Source organism: Cavia porcellus, unplaced genomic scaffold (assembly GCF_034190915.1).
Source record: "Cavia porcellus strain 051 isolate PalLab524CR breed Dunkin Hartley unplaced genomic scaffold, mCavPor4.1 scaffold_14, whole genome shotgun sequence".
Lineage (NCBI taxonomy): Eukaryota > Metazoa > Chordata > Mammalia > Rodentia > Caviidae > Cavia > Cavia porcellus.
In genome coordinates, this window is record NW_026947497.1 from 9,268,493 (window position 1) to 9,289,342 (window position 20,850).

The 20,850-nt window shown below is 43.9% G+C and overlaps 1 protein-coding gene across 2 annotated transcripts in view; it reads left to right on the forward strand.

The window, feature by feature from the left end:
* Egf (epidermal growth factor) overlaps positions 1-17,270 on the forward strand; it is a 76,454-nt gene extending 59,184 nt beyond the window's left edge. For both annotated transcript variants that reach the window (XM_013150605.3, XM_013150606.3), the window contains 5 exons: positions 1,043-1,187; positions 8,920-9,084; positions 10,664-10,781; positions 13,612-13,717; positions 16,111-17,270. In XM_013150605.3, coding sequence (XP_013006059.1) covers positions 1,043-1,187; positions 8,920-9,084; positions 10,664-10,781; positions 13,612-13,717; positions 16,111-16,322 — 746 coding nt within the window. In that variant the 3' untranslated portion in view covers positions 16,323-17,270. The remainder of the gene's footprint in view (positions 1-1,042; positions 1,188-8,919; positions 9,085-10,663; positions 10,782-13,611; positions 13,718-16,110) is intronic.
* The last annotated feature ends 3,580 nt before the right edge of the window (positions 17,271-20,850 follow it).

Genomic DNA, 20,850 nt, shown 5'->3' on the forward strand with positions numbered 1-20,850 from the left:
TTGCCCCTTGCAGCACACAGCATGGGGTGGGCACGTGGCGTGTGTCCAGCTGTCCCGGTGGCTTCCACAGCAGGCAGCAGAGCTGGAGGCAATGGAGACCCATGGGCATGGTTCAGTCTGGTGGGCAAGGATGGGCCGACAGGCAGAACAAGTCTCTGGCGGATGTGAAAGCGAAGCGGGGAGAATGGCAAAGTCAGCGTTCAGCAGCTGCCTCGGGCCTCCAGCTTTCTTTTAAGCTGTGCTGATGGGCCATTCTGCTCCCTGACTTTTCCCCCGAAGAGCAGCACCTTCTGTCCTCAGCCTCCCGGAAGGGGGCTGCTTTCCCTGGACCCTGCAGACCAGGGTGGTCCAGCCCAGCCCTGCTAGTGCTCACCTCAGCTTTGCAAGTTGGGTCCGTCCTCAGGAAGGAAGGCTGTCACTGGCCTGCTCGCTGATGTTGTAGAATGTTGTGGGAGAGGGGTTTCCTCAAATAATTTGTTCTTCAAGATATTGAAAAACTGCCATTTATGCAATCACCTTTGTTCATCTGGTGTTTTCCTTTTCTGGAACAGTGAACCATTCAGTGACAGGAGCCATTCCCATTTGGGCATGCTTCTGTTACCAGAGCATTTCCTCTGTCAGAGTCCCGACAGTCTTGTGTCGGAAACCGTTTTTAGAAGAAGGCATTGTGTGGGAAGAATTTCCAGACTCCCAGGTTAGTGAGAGGATGGACCGTGTTTTGCAGGGGACGTTGTAAGCCACACAGAGCCATCAGTGTTTCGATGCTTCTGCCTCACAGCTCGCTGGCATTTCCCATGGTGAATGTATGACTACTTTGCTTTTGTGTGCAAGCAGAGACCGAATTCATCTGCTGGTTCAGGGTTGGCCATTCTTTTGTGTGCCTCAATAAGTCTAATATCAGATCCTCTGAGCCTAAAGAAAGAAAGGCTGTTGCTACTCCTCAGAGTGTTACTGTCACAAGAAGGCACTGGATCACATATTGTTCACAGAAACTAGTCCTAATATTGACATCCCAAATCACTGTTGTCTTTGGTTGTTCCAGACTCTACCTCATCCATTTCCCTTGGGGAAGATGGCAGCGGTCTGGTCAGAAATGCTCAACCGGGATGTCCTCCCTCACACGACGGCTACTGCCTGCATGGCGGAGTGTGCATGCACATCGAATCACTGAACACCTACGCCTGCAAGTGAGTCAGCATGGCTTTCCAGCGGCAGACACGACGCTGCCACCCCTGACTGTCTTAGTTACTCCTCTTCTTACTGACCCAGAATACCTGACACCTGCAAGTTAAAGGAGGAAAGATGTATTTCAGCTCATAGTTTCTAGAGACTTCAGTCCGTAGTCACCAGGCAGGGTGGCCTGGCAGAGAAGAAACAGTCCACAGCGTGGTCAGCAGAAGGCAGCCAGCAGGAAGCCTCCTTAGCCTTCTATCCCATTAGGTGGCCTGGCTTCCAGGCAGTGCATCACACTTAGGGCAGGATCTGCTTTATCCACACCCAGCACCGTGCTAAACGCCTCAGTGGAGTAATGTAGTACTGCAAACCCTTAATCCCACTGTCACACACCCCAGAGCCAGTCAGCTCTGAAAGTCCCTCCTGCAAGTGTGTGAGGCTTTGGGGGGACATCTAGATACACACCATAGCAATGACTTTCAGCTAATTTGTAAAAAAAATATTTGTATTTTAGAGACATAGTGATGCTAGAGAGCCTAGACAAGCCTCAGCCTTGCTGTGTAGTCCAGGGTGTGTAGTCCTTGCACTCTCCGTTCTCCTGCTTCAGCCTCCTAATGTGCAACATTTATGTAAAGGAGGCTTTTCCCCGTGTAACTAGATTTTCCTTAGGGAAATACCCATGCATAAATGTGTGTGTGTGTGTGTGTGTGTGTGTGCGCGCGTGTGCACTTTGCATCTCACCACCTTTCCCAAGGCGCCAGTGGGAAACATAAATCTAAGGAATTGTTGATATTTTTACTTAAATAACTTGATGTTACCACTAGAACAGTCTGGAGGTTAAATTTCTCATTCTGGCTGAAAAATGTTTTATGGAGAATTTCCTAAAACTTTGATTTATTTTCTGCCAAATATGTGGAGCAGCCACAAGATGTTTCTAAAGTTACAAAAGCCAGGTACATACTGACATTGGACTAATTGCCTTTGATTTTTAAAACTAAAAAGCAAAAAGTAACAGGAACCCAGTGGTGTTTTCTCCTCTTCTAGAGTCAGATTCTCTGTGTGCCTTGCTGGGGACAGTGGCTGGGGTGCAGCTGCTGTCCAGGACGACTTTGCAGCGAAGTGTCCACATGAGGAGGAGCTGTGTGGAAGAGCTGTCTGTCTCTCATCTCCCTGCCCTGCCTACTCAGAACACCTTTCCCACAGAACCCTTAGGGAAGCCAGAGCTCACCACAGCTCATTCTGCACCCAATTTTACTTTTAGTTAATTCTCTATATTCAGGGCGACTTGAACAACCTGAGTAAGACAGTCTCTCTTGATTCAGCTCCTGACCCATTAATGATTTTCTCTGTGCCTGAGGAAGGGGCAGTGAAATACTTGGGTCCTGGTGCTAATACCAGATACTGTGTAAGTAATGGTCTCCGTGATTTTTGTTGGTAGTGAAGAGGACCTTGTACTCCATGGCCAAGGGTGACAGGGGCCTTGGACTGTAAACCACTCCAGCCTGACAGAAATCAGGAAGAATGATCATGAGTTTAGCAAAAGTGACTCAATTCAAATAGAATTTGGCTTTCATTTTTGTCTTTACAGACTGTAATTTTTGAATCTAAGTCTATAACTTAGAATAGTTATCCTTATATTTAGTATTTTTTAACATTAAGAACCAAATGTTTTTATTGGTTCATCGATTCTTATCCTCCCAAATAGCAAAATTACAAAACTAAATGTCCTAGCCACCTATTGGGTCATGGTTTATTTTCCTCTAGGATATTCAGCTTCACACACTGTAACAATGTGCGTGCAAGGCGGGTTCATTGTAATGTAGCACAGCATTTTTATTTGGATCTGGTAGTGTCAGCTCATTAAAGATTGACGAGCTCTTTAGCACACTGCTTTTCTTTTTCTGCCTCCAATTCCTGCCAAAAATATGCTGTTTCCTTGATGATGTCTTCAGCATGAGTTGCTGCAAAATGACGAGCTGCAGGTAACACTCATTTGAAGGGCCTTTTCTCTAAAGCAGAGTTTAAAGTCCGGCCAATGTCCAGTCATCAGGACCCTCACTCAGTCTGAGTTGCATATTTAACCAATCCTTCCCTCCACCTGCTCTGCTGACCTTGCCGTATGCTTTATTAATTCTGTGAAGACCCCCTCAAGAGCGCGTGCCAGCCCAGCTTCTTGCAGATGCTTCCCCAGGTCTGTTTGCAGGTCTCCCAGGGCCTGCTCCTCCTTCTGCCCTTGGAGGTGGGGGAACTGCCCTTAAGAATGGGGAACCACAGCCTGTCCCCCAGATAAAGGGGCAGTGAGACCCGCACTGTGCCTGTGGGACCCAGGAGGCTGCAGACCTCTGGCGCCGGAGGAGTCCTGGTTCACCCCACTGGACTCCAGCCAGTCTTCCTCAGATCCGTGTCCCCAGGACTGCAGTGCTCCGGGAAGTCAGTGTTGCGTGGCGAATCAGTCTGAGGAGTGCTTACACATCACAGAATCTCATTTACTTAGTCTTGAATGTGTTAAAATTATTTGACCATAAAATCTCGAACTTACTTAGCTGGAGAATCTTTTTGCTTGGTTTAGCAGAAGCCATTAGTAAAGCGACCAGAGTTTGTGCCCTCCCGCCTCATCTAGTGTGACTACCTGGGCCTTAGAAGGAGCAGTCTCTTGGCCACATGATTGACATATTCCTCAAGATCCCACCTCTCTGTGAGGCTCAGGGGGGCTGTTAACACACAATAGTCTCCAAGTGGTTGCTGGGCTTTGTTGGTACCTGGCTGTATCGAAGACAGCTAGAATTGAGCAGTGCCCAGAAATCATAGAAAAACATGGTCCTTAGGCTTCTTTATGCAAGTCCTGCTGTCTCTTGCTTTGTGAAGTACAGAATGCTTTCTGCAGTGAATAGAATGTAAAGCTCTTTTTGGAAGAACCATAGCATAGTAGAAAGAACACAGGCTTTTACATGGGAGAATCATTTGACTCAAACTTGCCATTCCTCAGCTAAGTGGCCTTGTATTCTCTGAGCCTCAGTTTATTCTGCTGCAAATGGGGACATGCCATCAAAAATAAAGTGAGAAAGCCAGGCATGGTGTTGCATGCCTGTAATTCCAGTATCCTGTGAGGCTGAGGCACAAGGATCATAAGTTTGAGCCCAGCCTGGACAACTTAGTGACTTAGTGAGAGCCTGTCTCAAGATTTAAAAAAATAGGAGTGACGATGGCGCACTTCTGTTCGAGGACTTTGAGGCGAACGGACCATTCACTGTTGTTGGCACTCTGAAAGAATCAGTGACGAGAAGCAGCCAGGACTGCCCCGCTGCACCAGAGGAGATTGTGAAAGGCTCTGGAGCTCCGAAGCTGAACGCTGTGCAGTTTTCTGACCATTCCACGCTGTGCGGGGAGCGCAGTGAGGGCAAGAGGCGTGGTGTGCAGAAGACTCAAGAGGAAGACCTGCACTGAGCCCTGGTGAATACTGGGGACTGGGTCCTGTGGCTGCTGTGGTTGGCCAGAGAATATCTTGGAATTGGGCAGAGCCCCCACCACAGCAACATTAATAACACAGAGAGTCTGGCAGAAGACATCTTAGAGTTGGGCAGAACCTGCGGCTCGGTGACATCACTGAGTTGCCCTTGGCGTAGAGAGGTCTGGTGGAGGACATCTTGAAATCGGGCAAAGCTTGGCACCATGTTGGCTTCAGCATCATACAGAGAACTAGTGGAAGACATCTTGGAATTGGGCAGACCCGCTGTCCTGGTGCTCCTGGCACAGAGAAGTCTGGAAGAGAACAGCTGGGATTTGGGCAGAACCCTGTGCCACGGTGACATTAGTCAGCTGCTTCTGGCACAGAGAGAACTGGCAGGATCTGCTGGGGCTGAACCAAGCCTCTTCTTGGGGCCCAATAAGCAGATATAAAATAGTCACAACTCTGTTACATCCAGAAAGTACAGCCTAATTTGCGGATTGACTACACAGAGGCTGGAGGCTAACTTGCATCGTCCCTGCATCCCTGCCTACCCCAGATAACAGCAAACTGGGGAGAACAGCAAAAACTCAAGTCAGCACGCTTCTGAAAGGCCCTAAGCAATACAGAGAGGGCCAGAGACCCCCAGGACACTCCAGTCTGAAAGAAACCAGAAACATGACAAGAGATAAAAATCTAAAAAAATCTCCAGCTGCCCAACATGAGAAAATAAGCCCAGGAGAAGTAAACACTGAAGAGAACAAGTACAGTAACCATCCAATACTGGACACAGCATCAGCTGAAATTAAAAAATACCTCCATGACCTCATAGATGAATTTAAAGCTGTACTCCTGATCCAAGTGAGGCAAGGTATAAAGAGATTAATTAAAGAAATGACAAGCCCCGCCCAAGAGAACACAGATGGGAGAACTGAGGAAATCAGAAAAGAAAGAGAAACTTCTGAAGAAGAATTTAAACATAACTTAGAATACATGAAACAGATCCAAAGAGATTACCAGGAAACTAAAAACTCCATTGAACACTGGCAAAATACCCTGACAGAAACTAAAGCCAGCCTTCTAAAACTTGAAGAGAGATTTATGAAATATGATCGTGAAAGAATAAACCTCTTAAAAATAATAAGGAACCAGAAAGAAACAATTCAAAGGCTAGAAGATGACAAAAGGATATATAACTTAAGAATAAAGAATGTGAGTGAGGAAGCAGGAGCAACCAAAAATGAAATACAAAGAATATTCACAGATATATTAAAGCAAAATTTCCCATGTATAGCAAAAAGAAATGATATCCAGATAAAAGAGGCATACAGAACACCAGCTACCTACAACCAAAACAGATCTACGCCTAGACATATAATAATCAAGATTCCAGAAATCCACCAAAAGAACAGAATATTAAAAGCAGTCAGAGAAAAGAAGCAGATTACCTACAATGGGAAAATTATCAAAATAACAACAGGCTTATCAACACTAACTCTTAAGTCAAGAAGGGAATGGGGAGAAGTATTCCAAGTCCTGAAAGAAAATAATATGCAACCAAGACTCATATACCCGTCAAAACTCTCTCTCAAAATTAATGGAGAAATAAGATGTTTCCAAGACAAGGAGGAACTGTGGGAGTTTGTGGCCACCAATCCAACCCTACAGAGAGTGCTGAAGGACATTCCAGAGAAAGAGATTAAGGGATACCAGGATTCCAGCAACAGTGGCAGAGAGGCCTCAATGAACGGGGCAGACAGTGGAATGAGGGAATAAGGTGGACAAATTATAGCAGAAAAGTGGAGTAGCAGACATGAGGCAGAGATGGTAAACAATAGTCTTTAGTATAGACAGCTCTGAAACACTATAAAAATGGCAGAGATCATTGTTAATAGTGTATCAGGATTTAAAAGACACAGTAGTCTTATCGCCATATTTAGTTTGAATTTAATTTGTTCTGGTCTGTCCACTCATGTCAGATTTGAGGGCACAGACATCTGACCCAAAAATAGCAGGTTATACCATGGTAACTATCCTTACTTTCCTATTAATGTAAACTGAAATCCTGTATTAGTTACATTGTCTTACTATGACTGATCTTAATTGAATCCGATTCATAAGACCATGGGCTTGCCTTGGCTGATTTTATTTGAATTTGGTATGCTTGTTAGTATCAACCCTAAAAGTAGAGGCAGCTAGTCTGAAGATGACAAGATGTAAAGGATATCCATACTGGTATTAATTATTAACAGCTCTCAAATCCTACAATGCTTTCAAAGTTGTGTTTTTATAAAAATAGGTAATACTATGTTTAACTATATTAAGCTGATGATGTGGACAAATCTATTGAAAATAACAAGAAAACATAGTAACTACGGAAGATCACCTATATTGTGGTCTTATATGTCTTATCCATTGTTTTTCTAGGAATTTGTTTTGCTGTCTTGTTATGACTTGTTTTTCCCTATAATACAGAGAGGATAGATATACATGTAGAAATTCACACATAAGTTTTTTTTAAAAAATTATTTACGGGAACAGATTATATAATGCAAGATGTAATGAACAGATACTCTGAAGAAGAGACACTAAGAAACCCAATGCTAATTCTGTAGCATTATGATATAAATTCTAGCAATACTATTATTCACTGATCAGAATGATACTAGTCTAGTCTCTGAAGTTCAATTTCAGCATATGTAAAGATGGGGACGGCTACCACGAAGAGAATGAGAGATGCGATGGTAGTTATTATTGTCTTCCCCAATGTTAGATCTTGAAGACCTAAAAAGCCTTCATCATCCTGTAATGATTTGATTAGTTCTATAATATGCAATATGTATATCATGTGGGTGAAGTTGGGGACAACTATTTGTAAGAAAGTAGAGACAGTTAGATAGACAGTGAAGATCTCCAGTGGACTTGCTTTGAAATCTGTATTTCTTTAAATTGTTTTTTTAACTGTTTTGTTTTGTTTTGATATGTTTAATCTTACCCTCTTTGAGATGTAAAACAAGTGTGTAGGACTGATAACCACATTACTGAGTTTTTGTTTGATCATTGAGCAGAACTGTTTGCAGTGTCACTTTTTGAATGTCATTTTAAATACTTTAATTTTGTAACCTGAACAGCTATTTCTAGGATGACAATATGTAACTTATCAACCAGCGATTTCTTATCATTTATTTTTCTGTAATTTTGTATTATTTCTACCCTTTTTTTTATCTCCATGTATTTTTTTGTTTCCTTTTTAAATAAAAAAAATTTAAAAAATCAAAACCAAAAATCAAAAAAAATTAAAAAAATAAAAATTAATAATAAGGGCTAGATATGTAGCTCAATGTGAAGGCCCTTGGTTCAACCCGCTGTACTGGAAATAAAATCAGTCCAATTGTCTAGCTAGCGTGATATGCTGTGAGGCACATAAGGGACTCAAGTGCTAGCTCCTCTTCCTCCCTTCTCTGGGAGTGGCTGCCCAGCTCAGTGTCAAGGACTTGGATGCAGCCTGAGATGCAGACCTCTGGAGCTCGGCCTGCAGTCTGTCCGCACCGCTTCTCCCCACCCGAGAGCGCCCTGCGTACCCATTCTTCTGGTCCTTTCACAGGAAAGTGGGGATGCAGATGGGTGATGGCGGGTCTGGGACCACAGGAAGGAAACTCATAATAGGATATGTTTCACGTTGAGGCTCCTGTGAAGAATAATGGAATGCAGTTGCTTAGCAGAAATCCCAATTGTGTCTAGAAATGAGCGTTCCCAGTAGATGGCAGCATTGTTTTATGTATTTTACAGTTTAATTGGTCACTGATAATTCTAATAACAGTTCCATTAATTGGACAGTAACGTGTTTGTGAGTGAGGGTCACTTTTTTCTTCCATACGGTTTATGACCCTTGAAGAGAACAGGCAGCTGCTTGTATATCACCATTGACATTTTCTCTGGGGCCAGTAGTGATTTAGAGGGGGGGTCCGGGGGCAGATATTCCTCCCATAACGCTGGCTGTACCTCCTTCTCAGCCACAGGACAGTGTCGAGTGGGGGTCTCTGCCTTCATCTTCCTCTTTGCTTCCACCTGTGCTTACTGCATTCTGGCCCAGCCTCCGTTTTCAGGGCTCCCCTGGTCTCTGGGCAGAGCTCTGAGTTGGTTTTAAGGGGTGGCTCCTAGGACTTCAGCCCTGAGGAATGGGCCTCTGGTCAGCGTGCCAAGGTGCCTTGGGGAGGCGGCGCACAAATGACTCCGCCAGCCCCGGGGCACCCCACGTCTGCAGCTAGGGCCCCCCATGACTTGCATTTGTGTCCCCACAGCTGTGTCATTGGCTATGTCGGGGAGCGATGTGAGCACCAGGATCTGAAGTGGGAGCTGCGCCATGCCGGCCACAGGCAGCAGCAGGATGTGGCAGTGGCGGCCACCGGCGTGGTGGCACTGGTCCTCCTGCTCCTCCTGGGGATGTGGGGGGCGCACCGCTACAGGTGAGTGCTTTTCATCAGTGTTTGTGCTTTGTGTACGCCCTCCCAGCCGGGGTGGTGTCTGACTCCTCGGGATGAACCGTGTCTGCATACTGGCTAGATGCAACCGTGGAGTGCCAGCTGTCCTAAACACCCAGGATGCCCCACTCCCAGGCACCAGTGCGTCCCTTTCCCTGCTGTGCTCCAGTCTTGGCTCCGGCCCTTGCAGGGCCTGTGCATGGCCATTATCCAGCCTTGGTTGCACGGCCACTTCATTTAGTCACACGCTCCTTCCCCAGCTGCCCAGTGTGAGCCTTCCTGGTGCCTTCTGCAGAGTTCACTTCCCTCTACACACGGCCTTCTGTTAAAGAAAGTTTTTTCCTTCCCTAAATGGGAAGGGTGCCTCTGCTCCTTGGAGCTTGTGTTTTCAATAATTTAAAGTTAGTAATTAAAAAGTCATAGGGCTAAGAAACGTCCATTTCATTTTAACAACTAATGCTGTGTGGGGGCGGAGGTGAAAGCACCGTGCCACTCACCTTCCGTTTCCTTGAATACTTGGGCAGTCAACGCTGTATCAGTGCCAAAAATCATTTTACCTATTACAGTTCATGCTGTGCAGAATCAGTGAGTCATAAAATTTTGAGGCTGAAGATGACTTTCCCGAATTACTTAGTTCAGTTTCATTGTTTTATGGCTAAGAACCTAAGACCCACTCGTACTCACAGTCCGAGTTCTCTGGGAATGTGCAGTGCACCCACTGCCATCGGCAGATAAAACTCCAGTCACATTTACCTGTGCTACACAGCCACTCCCACACCAGCAGCCTCATGTTCTGGAAAATTCCACACATCAGCCAAGCTGCTGTCAGCGAGGTCCTGCCACACCCTGGTTGTAGTGGTTATGCACATGGGCTCTGGAATCTGATCATACATTTTCAATTCATGATGTGATTGAAAATATGGTGAATGTTTAAATTTTTAAAATTTATTACAAAATAAGGTATTAGACCTGAAAACACTCCTCTGCAAACCTGGCTCAAGCACATTTATCCCATCGTTCTTGTCACATTCTGCAGCAGCTCTGGGAGTCTTCTTTCCTGAGCATCTTTATTATGTGGTGGCGGTCATCTCAGTGTCCTTAATTGACCTAAAATGTGGACGCTTCATGGTCACTTTGACCTTGGGAAGAGTCAAAAGTCATACAGTGCCAGATCCGCTGATTAAGACAGGTGAAGACACAGTGTGATGCTTCTACAGTTCTCTTTCCCACTGGGTGGTCCTCAGAACAGCGTTCACTGTAATCTGTATCACACTTCCCAAAGACATTCCTGAAAATGCTCATCCAGAACTGCTCCAGAAAGTGGCAACAACAGCGGGGTAAGTGTATCTTAAGGGAAAGGCGTCTTGTTAGGGGGATCTGTAGCAATGTGTCCTTTTTAGTTAAACATTCACTGAATATTTTGGTCACACTTCTTTGCTTCTTGATTGCATGCGTACTATGGTATTGATGGATTTATTCTAAAATTATTGTTCCTATCAGTGAATGGGTGAGTGCATTGTTTTGTTTTATTTTGAGGTTGTCTCAGATCTTGACTTTATTTCAGGAAGAAGAAGCTGGCACTGAAAACCCCAGAGAATCCTTATGAAGAGTCACACAGAGATGCAAGTGGTGGGAGGCCTGCTGACAGCGAGGGGTCGTTGTCTTCCTGCCCCCAACCTTGGGTAATGTGACCGACGTAGAGGGAGCTGAGAACTGAAGTGAATCACAGGTCCTGATTTTGCCATTCTTCACACAGTTCAGAGTGCCTGGAGTCCTTTAGCTCCCAGTTGGGGTCCTGACCCTGCACCACACCAGCCGGGGAGGTCCCAGGTGGATTGAGGGGAGCTGTGTCTTACCTTAGGGGGAGTCTGATGAGCTGACATAGCACCATAATTTGATGGCACAAGAACTGTAGGGAATGATTTTCTACATTGTACTTTCTTCCTATAATTTAAGATTTTTTATATGCATTGTATGAACTTTTCCTCTGGTTTTAAATTACCCTTTTTGGATGGCTAATTAATTAATTAATTAATGGTGCTGGGATTGAACTCAGGACCTTGCACTTGCTAGGCAGGCACTCGTGCCACTGAGCTATATCCCTGGCCTCTGGATGCCTATTTTAAAAACTCTAGATGATGTTCCTGGTTTTCTTACTTTTTCTTTTCCCACACCCATTTTAAGTCCATAAACTTTAGTAACAAAATGGTTGCCATATTTAACAAAAATACTTATAGTGAAAATTCATACTTATAGTGAAAGACCAGGTTTTAGTCCAGAGTCAGATTTGAGTTTGCCAACTGGGTATTCTGTGTTTGGCCTGCCAGCCCTAAGTATATTCCAGTGGGTGTGGTAGGACAGAATTCAAAATGCTTCATAGGTCACCCACTTCAGTGACTAGTCCTAAGCCCTGGAGGGCAGATGGGGACAGGATGGGCTCTCTGGGCTGTGGAGGGAGCTTGAGGGAGCTTGGCAGGCTTTGTGCCTGCTGTTGGATGCTTTGGGAGCTCTGGAGATGAGTAGCATGGAGATCTGCGGTCTCAGGGCGGAGTGGTTAGAGAGAAGACCTAGGGGCTGTGGTGGTGCTGGGGACCTTCACACATCGTCTCCTCCACCCGATCCCACCTCACCCTTCCTTCCTGACAGCTGCTCTCCCGTGGCTTCAGGAGCTCCCCTGTCCCTGACTGCCGAAGGTGTTCCGTGTTTACTTATGGTTTGAGCTGAGCATGTACAGTGTGGGAATAGAATAAGAAGTGCAAGTTCCAGCTGTGGAACTGATAGTTCTACCTGACCTCAGTGTCCTCTTGAGTACTAGGAGCTCAGGTTAGATGCCTCTAAGATGCCTTTGGTCTCTATAAGCTCTCTAAATGTGTGTTCCTAGGAGGACTGAGCTACCGAATGTGCCCAGTCTTGGAGGCTTTGTGGCTGGATTTCTAAATCAGCCACATTGCACTTGATAGCCCGCATGGAATTTCTTTTGGGTTTTGGGTTCCAGGTTTAATCCATCTCATTTAAATGGTGGGGAAGAAGGAAACACAGCCTGTGTGTGTTTTTTAAAAAGTCAGAAGCATTTGCTGCTGCAAGAGCAGCCTGTTGGCCGGAAGCTGTGCTGGGAAGCTGGGTGCAGGGCTTCTGCTCCCCAGCCCTGGTAACTGTTGTTCTCACCAGCTGCTGCCGCAGATGCCAGTGACCGGACCAGTGGGGGGGGGGTGCAGCAGAAAAAATCTGATTTTTCAAGCCTCCTTCCACATGCCAGCCCTGAATTCTGCAGCCCGCATTCTCCCAACAGAGAGGCACATGGCCAGAAAACTAGCACTGCAGAGAGTTGGTTGGAGTTTTATTTAGGCCAGGAGCAATGGGCCTGCGGCCTGAACTAGCAGGTCCTATGCCGGGTTTGCACTGTGCTGCTGCAGAGTGGCCCTTAACAAGGAGAGACAAAGGGCGATGAGCACTGCGGGAGAGAAGAAAAGGCAAATGTGGTGAGAGCTCATCTGTTTACTGCCACCGTGGCCTTCCCTGTGTGTGTGTGGGGGGGGCATTGTCTCCCTAATGGCTTTTCCCTGTGTCGGTACTGAACTGCAGTGGAGCCAGAGGAGCTTGTCAGTCCACCTCGGGGCAGTCCTGCCCGGCTCACTGATTGACCAGGAGGGCCTGTCCTGGAGCATGGGTCACCTCTCCTCTTGCCTTTTATGGCTGGCCGGTTTTAATCCCTAATCTGAAACGGGCAGCGCCTCTCCTGCCTGCACCATTAGTGCAGCAGTGCTCGGGCGCTGTAATGCTTGGGCAGTGCAAATGGGCAAAGCAGTCATGTTGTTGGCTAAAGAGAGATGTTCTCCGGGCCTTCTGAGAATTTTCTGTTCTGATGCTGTCAAGCCATGAGAGAATATCAGTTATTAGCATTTACTTGCAACCCAAACCACTCGTCAATTGGCAGTCTGTTTAAACAAAGTATGTGTAGTTATGTGAGTACCTGTATGTGTTTAAAGTTGCAGCATATATATTTGTCAGGCCAATGGGCAGGGCACAGAATACTCAATGGATTCTTGTACTACTTATAGTAAAATGGTAGCACCCAGGGATCCCAAGGGCTAGGAGTCTAGAATTAGATTCTTCAGTGAAAATACTGGTAGAGGCCACGCATGGTGGTACATGCCTGTATTCCCAGCACTCTGGGAGGCAGGAGGATGGCAGGTTTGAGCCTCGCTGGGGCAACTTATCATCTTAGTGAAACCTGCTCTCAGAATGAAAAGAGGATCAGAAGTGTGGCTCATCGGGAAGTCCCTTAGTACAATCCTGAGGCCGCACCCCTCTCCTAATTGCTTTAGTAAAAAGTAACTGAAGATTTCTAATTTAAAATGGAATCTTTCATTACCCAGAGAGACAAATTTGACTGGGCTTTTTTCTAGCTTTCATCTTCCATGGAATGAACATAGCCATGGATTATAATTAATGCATTAGAGATGATTGAGATGATTGTGAATTATAACAATATCTCTTCTCGCTGTTCTGCAGTTTGTGGTCCTAAAGGAAGATCAAAATTTCAGGAATATGAGTCAACCTGTATCTGGACATAATGGCCAAATGGCAGATGTTGGCCAGTTTTCTTCTCTGGAACCTGGTAAGTGATTATTTTTACCTGGATCTTGAGTGTTTTCCAGTGAAAATTTTCATCTCACCACAAAAACAACAAAATTGTATAAGCGTATGAGCACTTGGGCTGTACTGAAATGCCATGGAGCTTTAGAGAAAGAGGCTTGCATTTCTGTAGTATATAAGGGTAGCATGTGTAAAGTTACTCTGTTGTTGCTGGGACAAAATATATGACACCCACAGTGTAGAGATAGAGAGGTTCATTTTGGTTCATGGTTTCGGAGGATTCAGTTTGTGGTTGGCTGACACCAAGGGAGAAGTGGCACGGTGGAAGAAGCTGTTTACCTCATGAGAGCCAGAAAGCAAAGAGAGTTGAGAAATGGGAGGTGCCCAGGGATAAGCATAGCCTCTTCCAGGTCATGACTCCAGTGACGGCCACCTCCTGCAGCCAGTCCCCACCCCCAGACCACTAGCTCTGGACCCCTCTGTGGGCTAACCCACCTACGAAGGCAGAGCCCACATGATCTCTTCCAGAAGCTGACTTCCGAACAAATGGGACCTGTGGGGGCATTTCAAACCTAAACCCTAATACCGCGTTCACTTGAAACTCTAGTCGTATAGAGTCTCTTGGGTATTTTTGAGCAAGTATGCAGTGACTTCTTATTTTTGATTAGGTAGAGTTTTAAGGTCTTTTGGGGAGTTGGGACTTACACAGATATAAATCTAGAAGTGGAATTTGTAAGTGTTTCCAAGAAAGGGTGTCCCATGCTCTAGTGGGAAGTGTTCCTGTGGATGTAGGTTGATTTGGGGTTGTCCAGGGTATGTTGGAGTTTCAAGTCTTACCAGAGGATGGATGTCAGCCAGATCTCTGGCTGTCTGTGAAGTCAGGTCACCGTGGAAGCGTAGAATCAACCAGGTTCTCAGTCAGTTTGGGAGCTCCATCTGCTTCCGGTAGAAATAGAGTTAAATACCCTTTGATAGAAGACTTTTGCCAAGAATTGTATTATGATGAATCTCCTGGGCGTGGGTCTCTGATATCATTGTTGTTTTTATAACCCAGAGGATATTTGGACAAGTGTTTGTCATAATCTTTTGGAAAGATGTAGAGAGTCTTTAAACCAATAAAAACAGTTTCTCCATTTTCAGTAATGAAAGAAGCCAATAAAATAGCAGCTTTATTTATATTTTTTGATATTTTCCTTTATGCTTATTACCATATATGTTTCTTCAGATTTCTTATAGAGAACATACGCTTCTTATTCTGGAAAACTCATTCTAAATCCCACTCTTATACATATACTGCCATGCATCCCCAAATAATGAATTCAGTACGACTTTATTGCCTAATTTGATCAAAAGCTGGATATTAAGGTACATTTAAAAACTGAATGTGAAAGCTATAATAATAAGAGTTTTATTGATATAAATATAAATGGTATATGCAGGATATACCATTATTCTTGCCTGACTAATTAAATAATTCAGTATTTTCAGGAGTTGCTTGGGTTTTTGTTATTATTAATGGCACTACTAGAAGTCACAAGGTATCTTGTATTTTTCCTTGAGCAGCTAAAGCACATTATTTTTTTCTTAATAAAGTTACTTTGAATAGAGGTACATGTAACTCTGCAAGTCTATCAGTAGAACAATGATTTGACAGGAATGTGGTTACACTCAGAAAAAAGCTAACAATTTATTATTAGCCTGCTTCTCAGGGACCCATTAGAATGTGCACTTTTTTGGAAACGGGGTCTCACTGTGTAGTCCAGACTGCAATGGACTCCGTATGCAACGCAGGCTGCCCGTGGACCTGGGACTGTCCTCCCTCAGCCTCCCTGGGGCAAGGATTACTGGAGTGCACCACCATGCCCGGCTTAGCATGTCTGCTTTTTTGCTCACTCTGTTATAATTTGATCCATTTTCTGAGGGCCACATTCCGAGTCTCCCGGTATGAGCGACTCATCCCCGATCATGTCCAGCTGCCTTGTAAATGTTGGAGGGACACTTTGCACCTCCTGACCCTCCCCTAGAGATCGGGTCAGGAGATAGAATGAAGAAGATAAAGGTCCGTTGTGGCTCTGTGCTGGTCCCTTCTCTGTCCCTGGAAAGCCATAGAAATAGGTCCAGGAGATCGGCAGAGCCACCTTTGCTGATATAAAGCGGCGCAGGCCAAGTGCGGAGCTCCCTCCCGCCAGGGCAGGGGACCCTGCGGAGAAAGGAACGCCATGGTGTCTAAAGCCAGAGGTTATTCTGAAGTCATTAATGGTCCAGGTGGGGACACCAAAGGGGCACGGAGAGAGCTCAAGAGCAGCAATAAGTTCCTCCTGTTTCTTACTTTAGACCTGTGCTACAGCCACTGCTGTCAGGGTCTCTTGCTGGACTGCGTGAATAACGTGAGCGCTGACAATTCTGTTTCTGCAGGGTCAGGACAGCCAGCGTGGCGGACACAGGAGCTCTGCGCATGCGGAGTGGGCACAGAGCAAGGCCGCTGGCTCCCGCTGTCCAAAGACAAGGAACCTGGTCCCCAGGTCACAGCGCAAAGCTTTCACCTCCCCTCCTACGTGGCAAAGCCCCTCGCCATGGGGGTGCAAGAGCCTCAGGAGCCCAAACCTCCCCAGTCAGCTGACCCTTGATGCCAGCAGAGCCCCAGCTCCGCTGCACCCGACAGCCGGAATTAGAAGGAAGGTCAGGAACAAGCCGCCACGGACTGCGTCTTTGCTTTCAAGACTAGAAGAACTCTGCAGATTTTGGATCCGCAGTCTCTGTGACTAATCACCTCCTCAGTGGCCAGAGACGGATGCCAGCTGTGCTTCTTCCCTCCTCCCACGCCTGCCCACTGCAGGCTTACCACTGAGGATGATCGGAGGATCCTGGGTCCTGGGTCAGAACAGCACCCCGACAGCTGCGCTGCTCGGTCCTGCTGTCTTCAGGGCTCCGGACAGAGTTCTGGTTTTTCACTGAAGCCTCAGAAGAGAAATCTGGGGACAGAGCAGACTTGAGGCTTGTGGATGTTTCAGTCAATGATAACTTCTTTCAGCTGGATCGAGAGAACTTTTAGCTCAGTCTCAAGAGCTGGTTGGAATACCATAGTTACTGTTAAAACACCTTGCACGGGGCTGGGGAGATACCTTGGTGGCACAGCACCTGCCTGGCAAGCACAACGTCCTGAGTTCAATTCCTGGTCAAAACAAAACAAAACAAAAAACCCCACCTTGCAGCCATTTGATTTACCATTGATGTGATCTCTCCTCATAATTTTGTAGAAAGAATTGTGATAAATTGGTGAAAGGTTTATTAATTTACAGCCTGATTTCTTCAAAATTAGATTACTCATTTTCATATTTTAAAAATCCTTGAATGAAAACATTGAATTTTAAAAATGTTTCCTTAAACTTTCAGTGTTTCTTAATCACAGCCATCCTTTCCATCTCAGCACTCGCTGTGTGCGGGTATGGGTGTGTTTGCACACAAGTGTCACTTATTGTAACCATGAGAGTACAATTAAATGTCTGATTTATTGTCCTGGCGGGTATTAATCAGTTTCACCTAATTATTTAAATAAAATCAGTATAAAACATCAACATTTTATTGTACACTTTGTTCGGTCATTCTTTACAGGCCAAGGGAATGTTAGGGTTGAACCAACATGATTTACCAAGCTTGTTACTGTTTAAAGAACTCTGTTTTTTTAAAAAAAAATGAAATTTCACATAGTAGTCTAATTAAATATTTTCCTTACAGCCTAAGCATTGTTACTACAAATAACGCCACCGGCCTAATACAGAAATTCTGGGTCATTTTTGGGGACTTGTGACTTTTAAATTTGTGTGTTAACCTGACCCTTTGCTAATCTTCAGCTTTCTTTTCTTCTCACTTCTGGGATTTTGGTTATACTAGAAACCCGAATAAAAAAGAATTGAATCATAGGTTTCCAAGTGGATACATCATACAAATTTTGGTAAAGGTTTGGTAATAACCTAGAATGACTTGAGGTTTGTGGATGTTAGTTAATTATTTAGTGTGCCACCTTTCCCTCAGCTAATTTTGATTTTCCGGTAGTTTCATTTTAATCTGTAATTGATATCCAGAGAATCACAGGACCCATATTTTTCTGATGAGTGAACCTCAGTAGAAAAGTAGCTATATTTTCTCCTGGCTTCTCTTTCCTTAAATGTGAAATTCTCTTTACCCTCAAAGTGAGTATTTTTCAACCCGTAAGAGTTTGGGTTACATTTTTGTATTTCAGCATCTCTTTTAGGTGTTTAGTGATAACTAAATAAATAAGAGACCACAGTAACATGTAACATACTCTTGTCTTTGAACCAGAAAATCTGTTTCCTTTGAGCTTTTCAGTGAGTGACACCTTAGAAGCTGAGACCATTTAAGTCCTTGGCCTGGTTGTCTCCGTAGTTCCCTGGTCAGATTAAAGAAAAAACACATTCTGTTCTTTAGTCAGCAAGGCAACTGAATAGCTGCCTGCCTTCCTTTCAGCTTCAGATCTCCACCAGAAATGCTCTGCTCGCTCTTTCTTTCTTTCTTTCTTTCTTTCTTTCTTTCTTTCTTTCTTTTCTTCCTTCCTTCCTTCCCTCCTTCCCTCCTTTCTTTCTTTCTTTCTTTCTTTCTGTACCAGGAATCTAACTCAAGACCTCACACTTGCCAGGCAGGTACCTAAGGCGCTGAGCTTCCCAGCCCCCTGTTCGCCTTTTCTTAAAAATCTTAGTTTAGAAAGAGAATTTTCATTTAAGATATTTTATTTTATTTTTCCATACTAAGTGTCTTTCCCAGCTCTTGTGGTCTTATTATGCACATTGCCTGATGGAGTTCTGTTTGAGGAAATGTCACTTATTCCATGTGACATGAGCTTTTGATCCTGTCTTGGACACTTAAGGACTCTTGGTGCCCTGAATTCTTTTGGATTCACATGGTTCCTTGTCTACCTGTTAGCCTTGATTTCTGACTAATTCTCTTTTCATGTCAATAAATGATTACTGTATGATCATCGATCGCAGCACTACATACTAGATCCTTAAACATATGCAATCCCAAGAAAATAAAAATGCTGGGTGCAATGAAAACTAGTGAAATTAAGTAGCTGTGACAGACACGATTTTCTATTTTGCTGTTTCTTTCACTTTCTTCTTCATTAAGTCCTGAAACTAGAAGCCTCCTCTGTGCTGTTTGATCAGGAGCCCTCCAGCCCCAGCACCGAAGTGGGCTCCGTGCTGGGTGGAGCTGGGTGGGGTTTCTGCAGCCACAACCATGGGTTGCTCCGTGGTTGGCTTCCTACTGTGTCAAACAGGGAAGCTGCGACTGTTATCCCAGAACTTCATCCTGTAGATATTATAATTAAATAAACTGCATTCTCATCATTTTCAGATGATATGATTGCTTACAGAAAATGCAAAAGAATTGTAAATTATAAGAAGTAGCACAAAATCATTACCTTAGTAATACTGACTAGATATAGTGAAACTATACCAATTAGAATAGTAACATAGGGCTGGGAATGTAGCTCAGTGGCCTGGCAAGTGCACAGTTGTGAGTTTGATGCCCGGTACCAAAAAATAGTAACATAAATTTGAAGTAGCCACGCATAAACCTATCGTGTATTCAAGCCCATTATAAACAAAACAAAACAAAACAAAAAAACCCCATAAAAACTAAAAATACACATTAAAGATGACCTAAAAGAAAATATACCATGTTCATGAATAGAAAATCTTAATTCTATAACATTGTCAATTCTTTCCAGAGACACAGAGTTAGTTTTTTTTTTTTTAACTCACTTTTTAAAAAATTGGTAAATTGCTTCTAAAATTCATATAGGAAGGCCTGGCTATGTGACTACATTTATCATAAAACCTCCTGCTGAGAATAATTAGAAAAATTGGATAAAATACAAAGTCCACTTGAAGAGATCAGATAGCTGTGAGGCAGGGAGACCCGAAGGCTAAGAACTGAGACTCAGAGGTGAACCTGGACTGCTTTTCTCCTTAAGCATTTGGCAATTTGTAAACACAGTGGAGAGTGTACAGAGAACTGCACTAACAGGCCAGCAGACATTCAGGATTTATTTCCTACAGAAGACAGAAGCCCTGACAGCTAGTCCAAGGTTCACATAAGATCTTTGAAGAGCAAAGCAGGACCTAAGCGAGCTGTGTGGAAAGAGTCTTGTCCTCACAAGACAGATTCAAATCAACACCTTCCAAAACAGGATTAAGTTGATCTGGCTCCAATTTAATTTTGCTACCAGCAAAAGTGAATCCTTCCTGGAGGAACATAATGTCATTTAGAATCTCTGATTACTTCTCTGAATTTTTATACAACATCTGGCATCCAATTAAAAATTACCATGCAAAGCATGGGGATAAAACAAATTAGTATAGGGCTAAAAAAAATTACCAGGTAAGACAGAGGATTAGAAACGAGAGGAAGAAAATTGAAAACAGGTCAGAAAAGCAGATTTGTAGGGGAGACTCAATTACCAGATTTATCAGGCACGGTGTTTAAACTAGGTTGACATATTGAAGTGTAGGGAAGAACTTCAGTTAGCACTCTGGAGACTGAGACAAGAATTTCCTAAGTTTGAGCTTAGGCTGAGCACCTTAGTGGCTTACTGAGACCCTACCTCAAAAATAAAAAAGGGCAGGGGATGTAGTTTAGTGTAAAGGCCTTGGGTTTAATCTCTAGTGCCAGAAATAAAATTTTTTTAGACTACAAAATGCATAACTAAAATTAAGAATTTAGCAAATTGGTAACAGCAGACTAAACACAGCTGAAGAAAGAATTATTGAACTTGAAAATAGATCACTAGAAAACATTATATTGAGACATAAGAAAAAGGATGGAAAATATAGAAAAAAGTAATATATGACAAGTATATATTTTAATTGCTTCAAACATAATTTAATTCTAAAGAAAGCAAAATAATGGCATAAAGGCAGTATTTAAAGTGATAAGTTGTAAGAATACTATACAGTGAAAAATAATACACTAAGTTTAAGAAATGCTATAAAATCAACAATAAATACAAATAAGGAAAAAAAGCAGTTAGAAATAAGAAACATTACTTTTTAAAATGTATGATAAGAATTTACTGATTGATGGAAATGATGAATCTAGAGAAAACTAGAAATAACATGTTTAAGATATTGAAAGAAT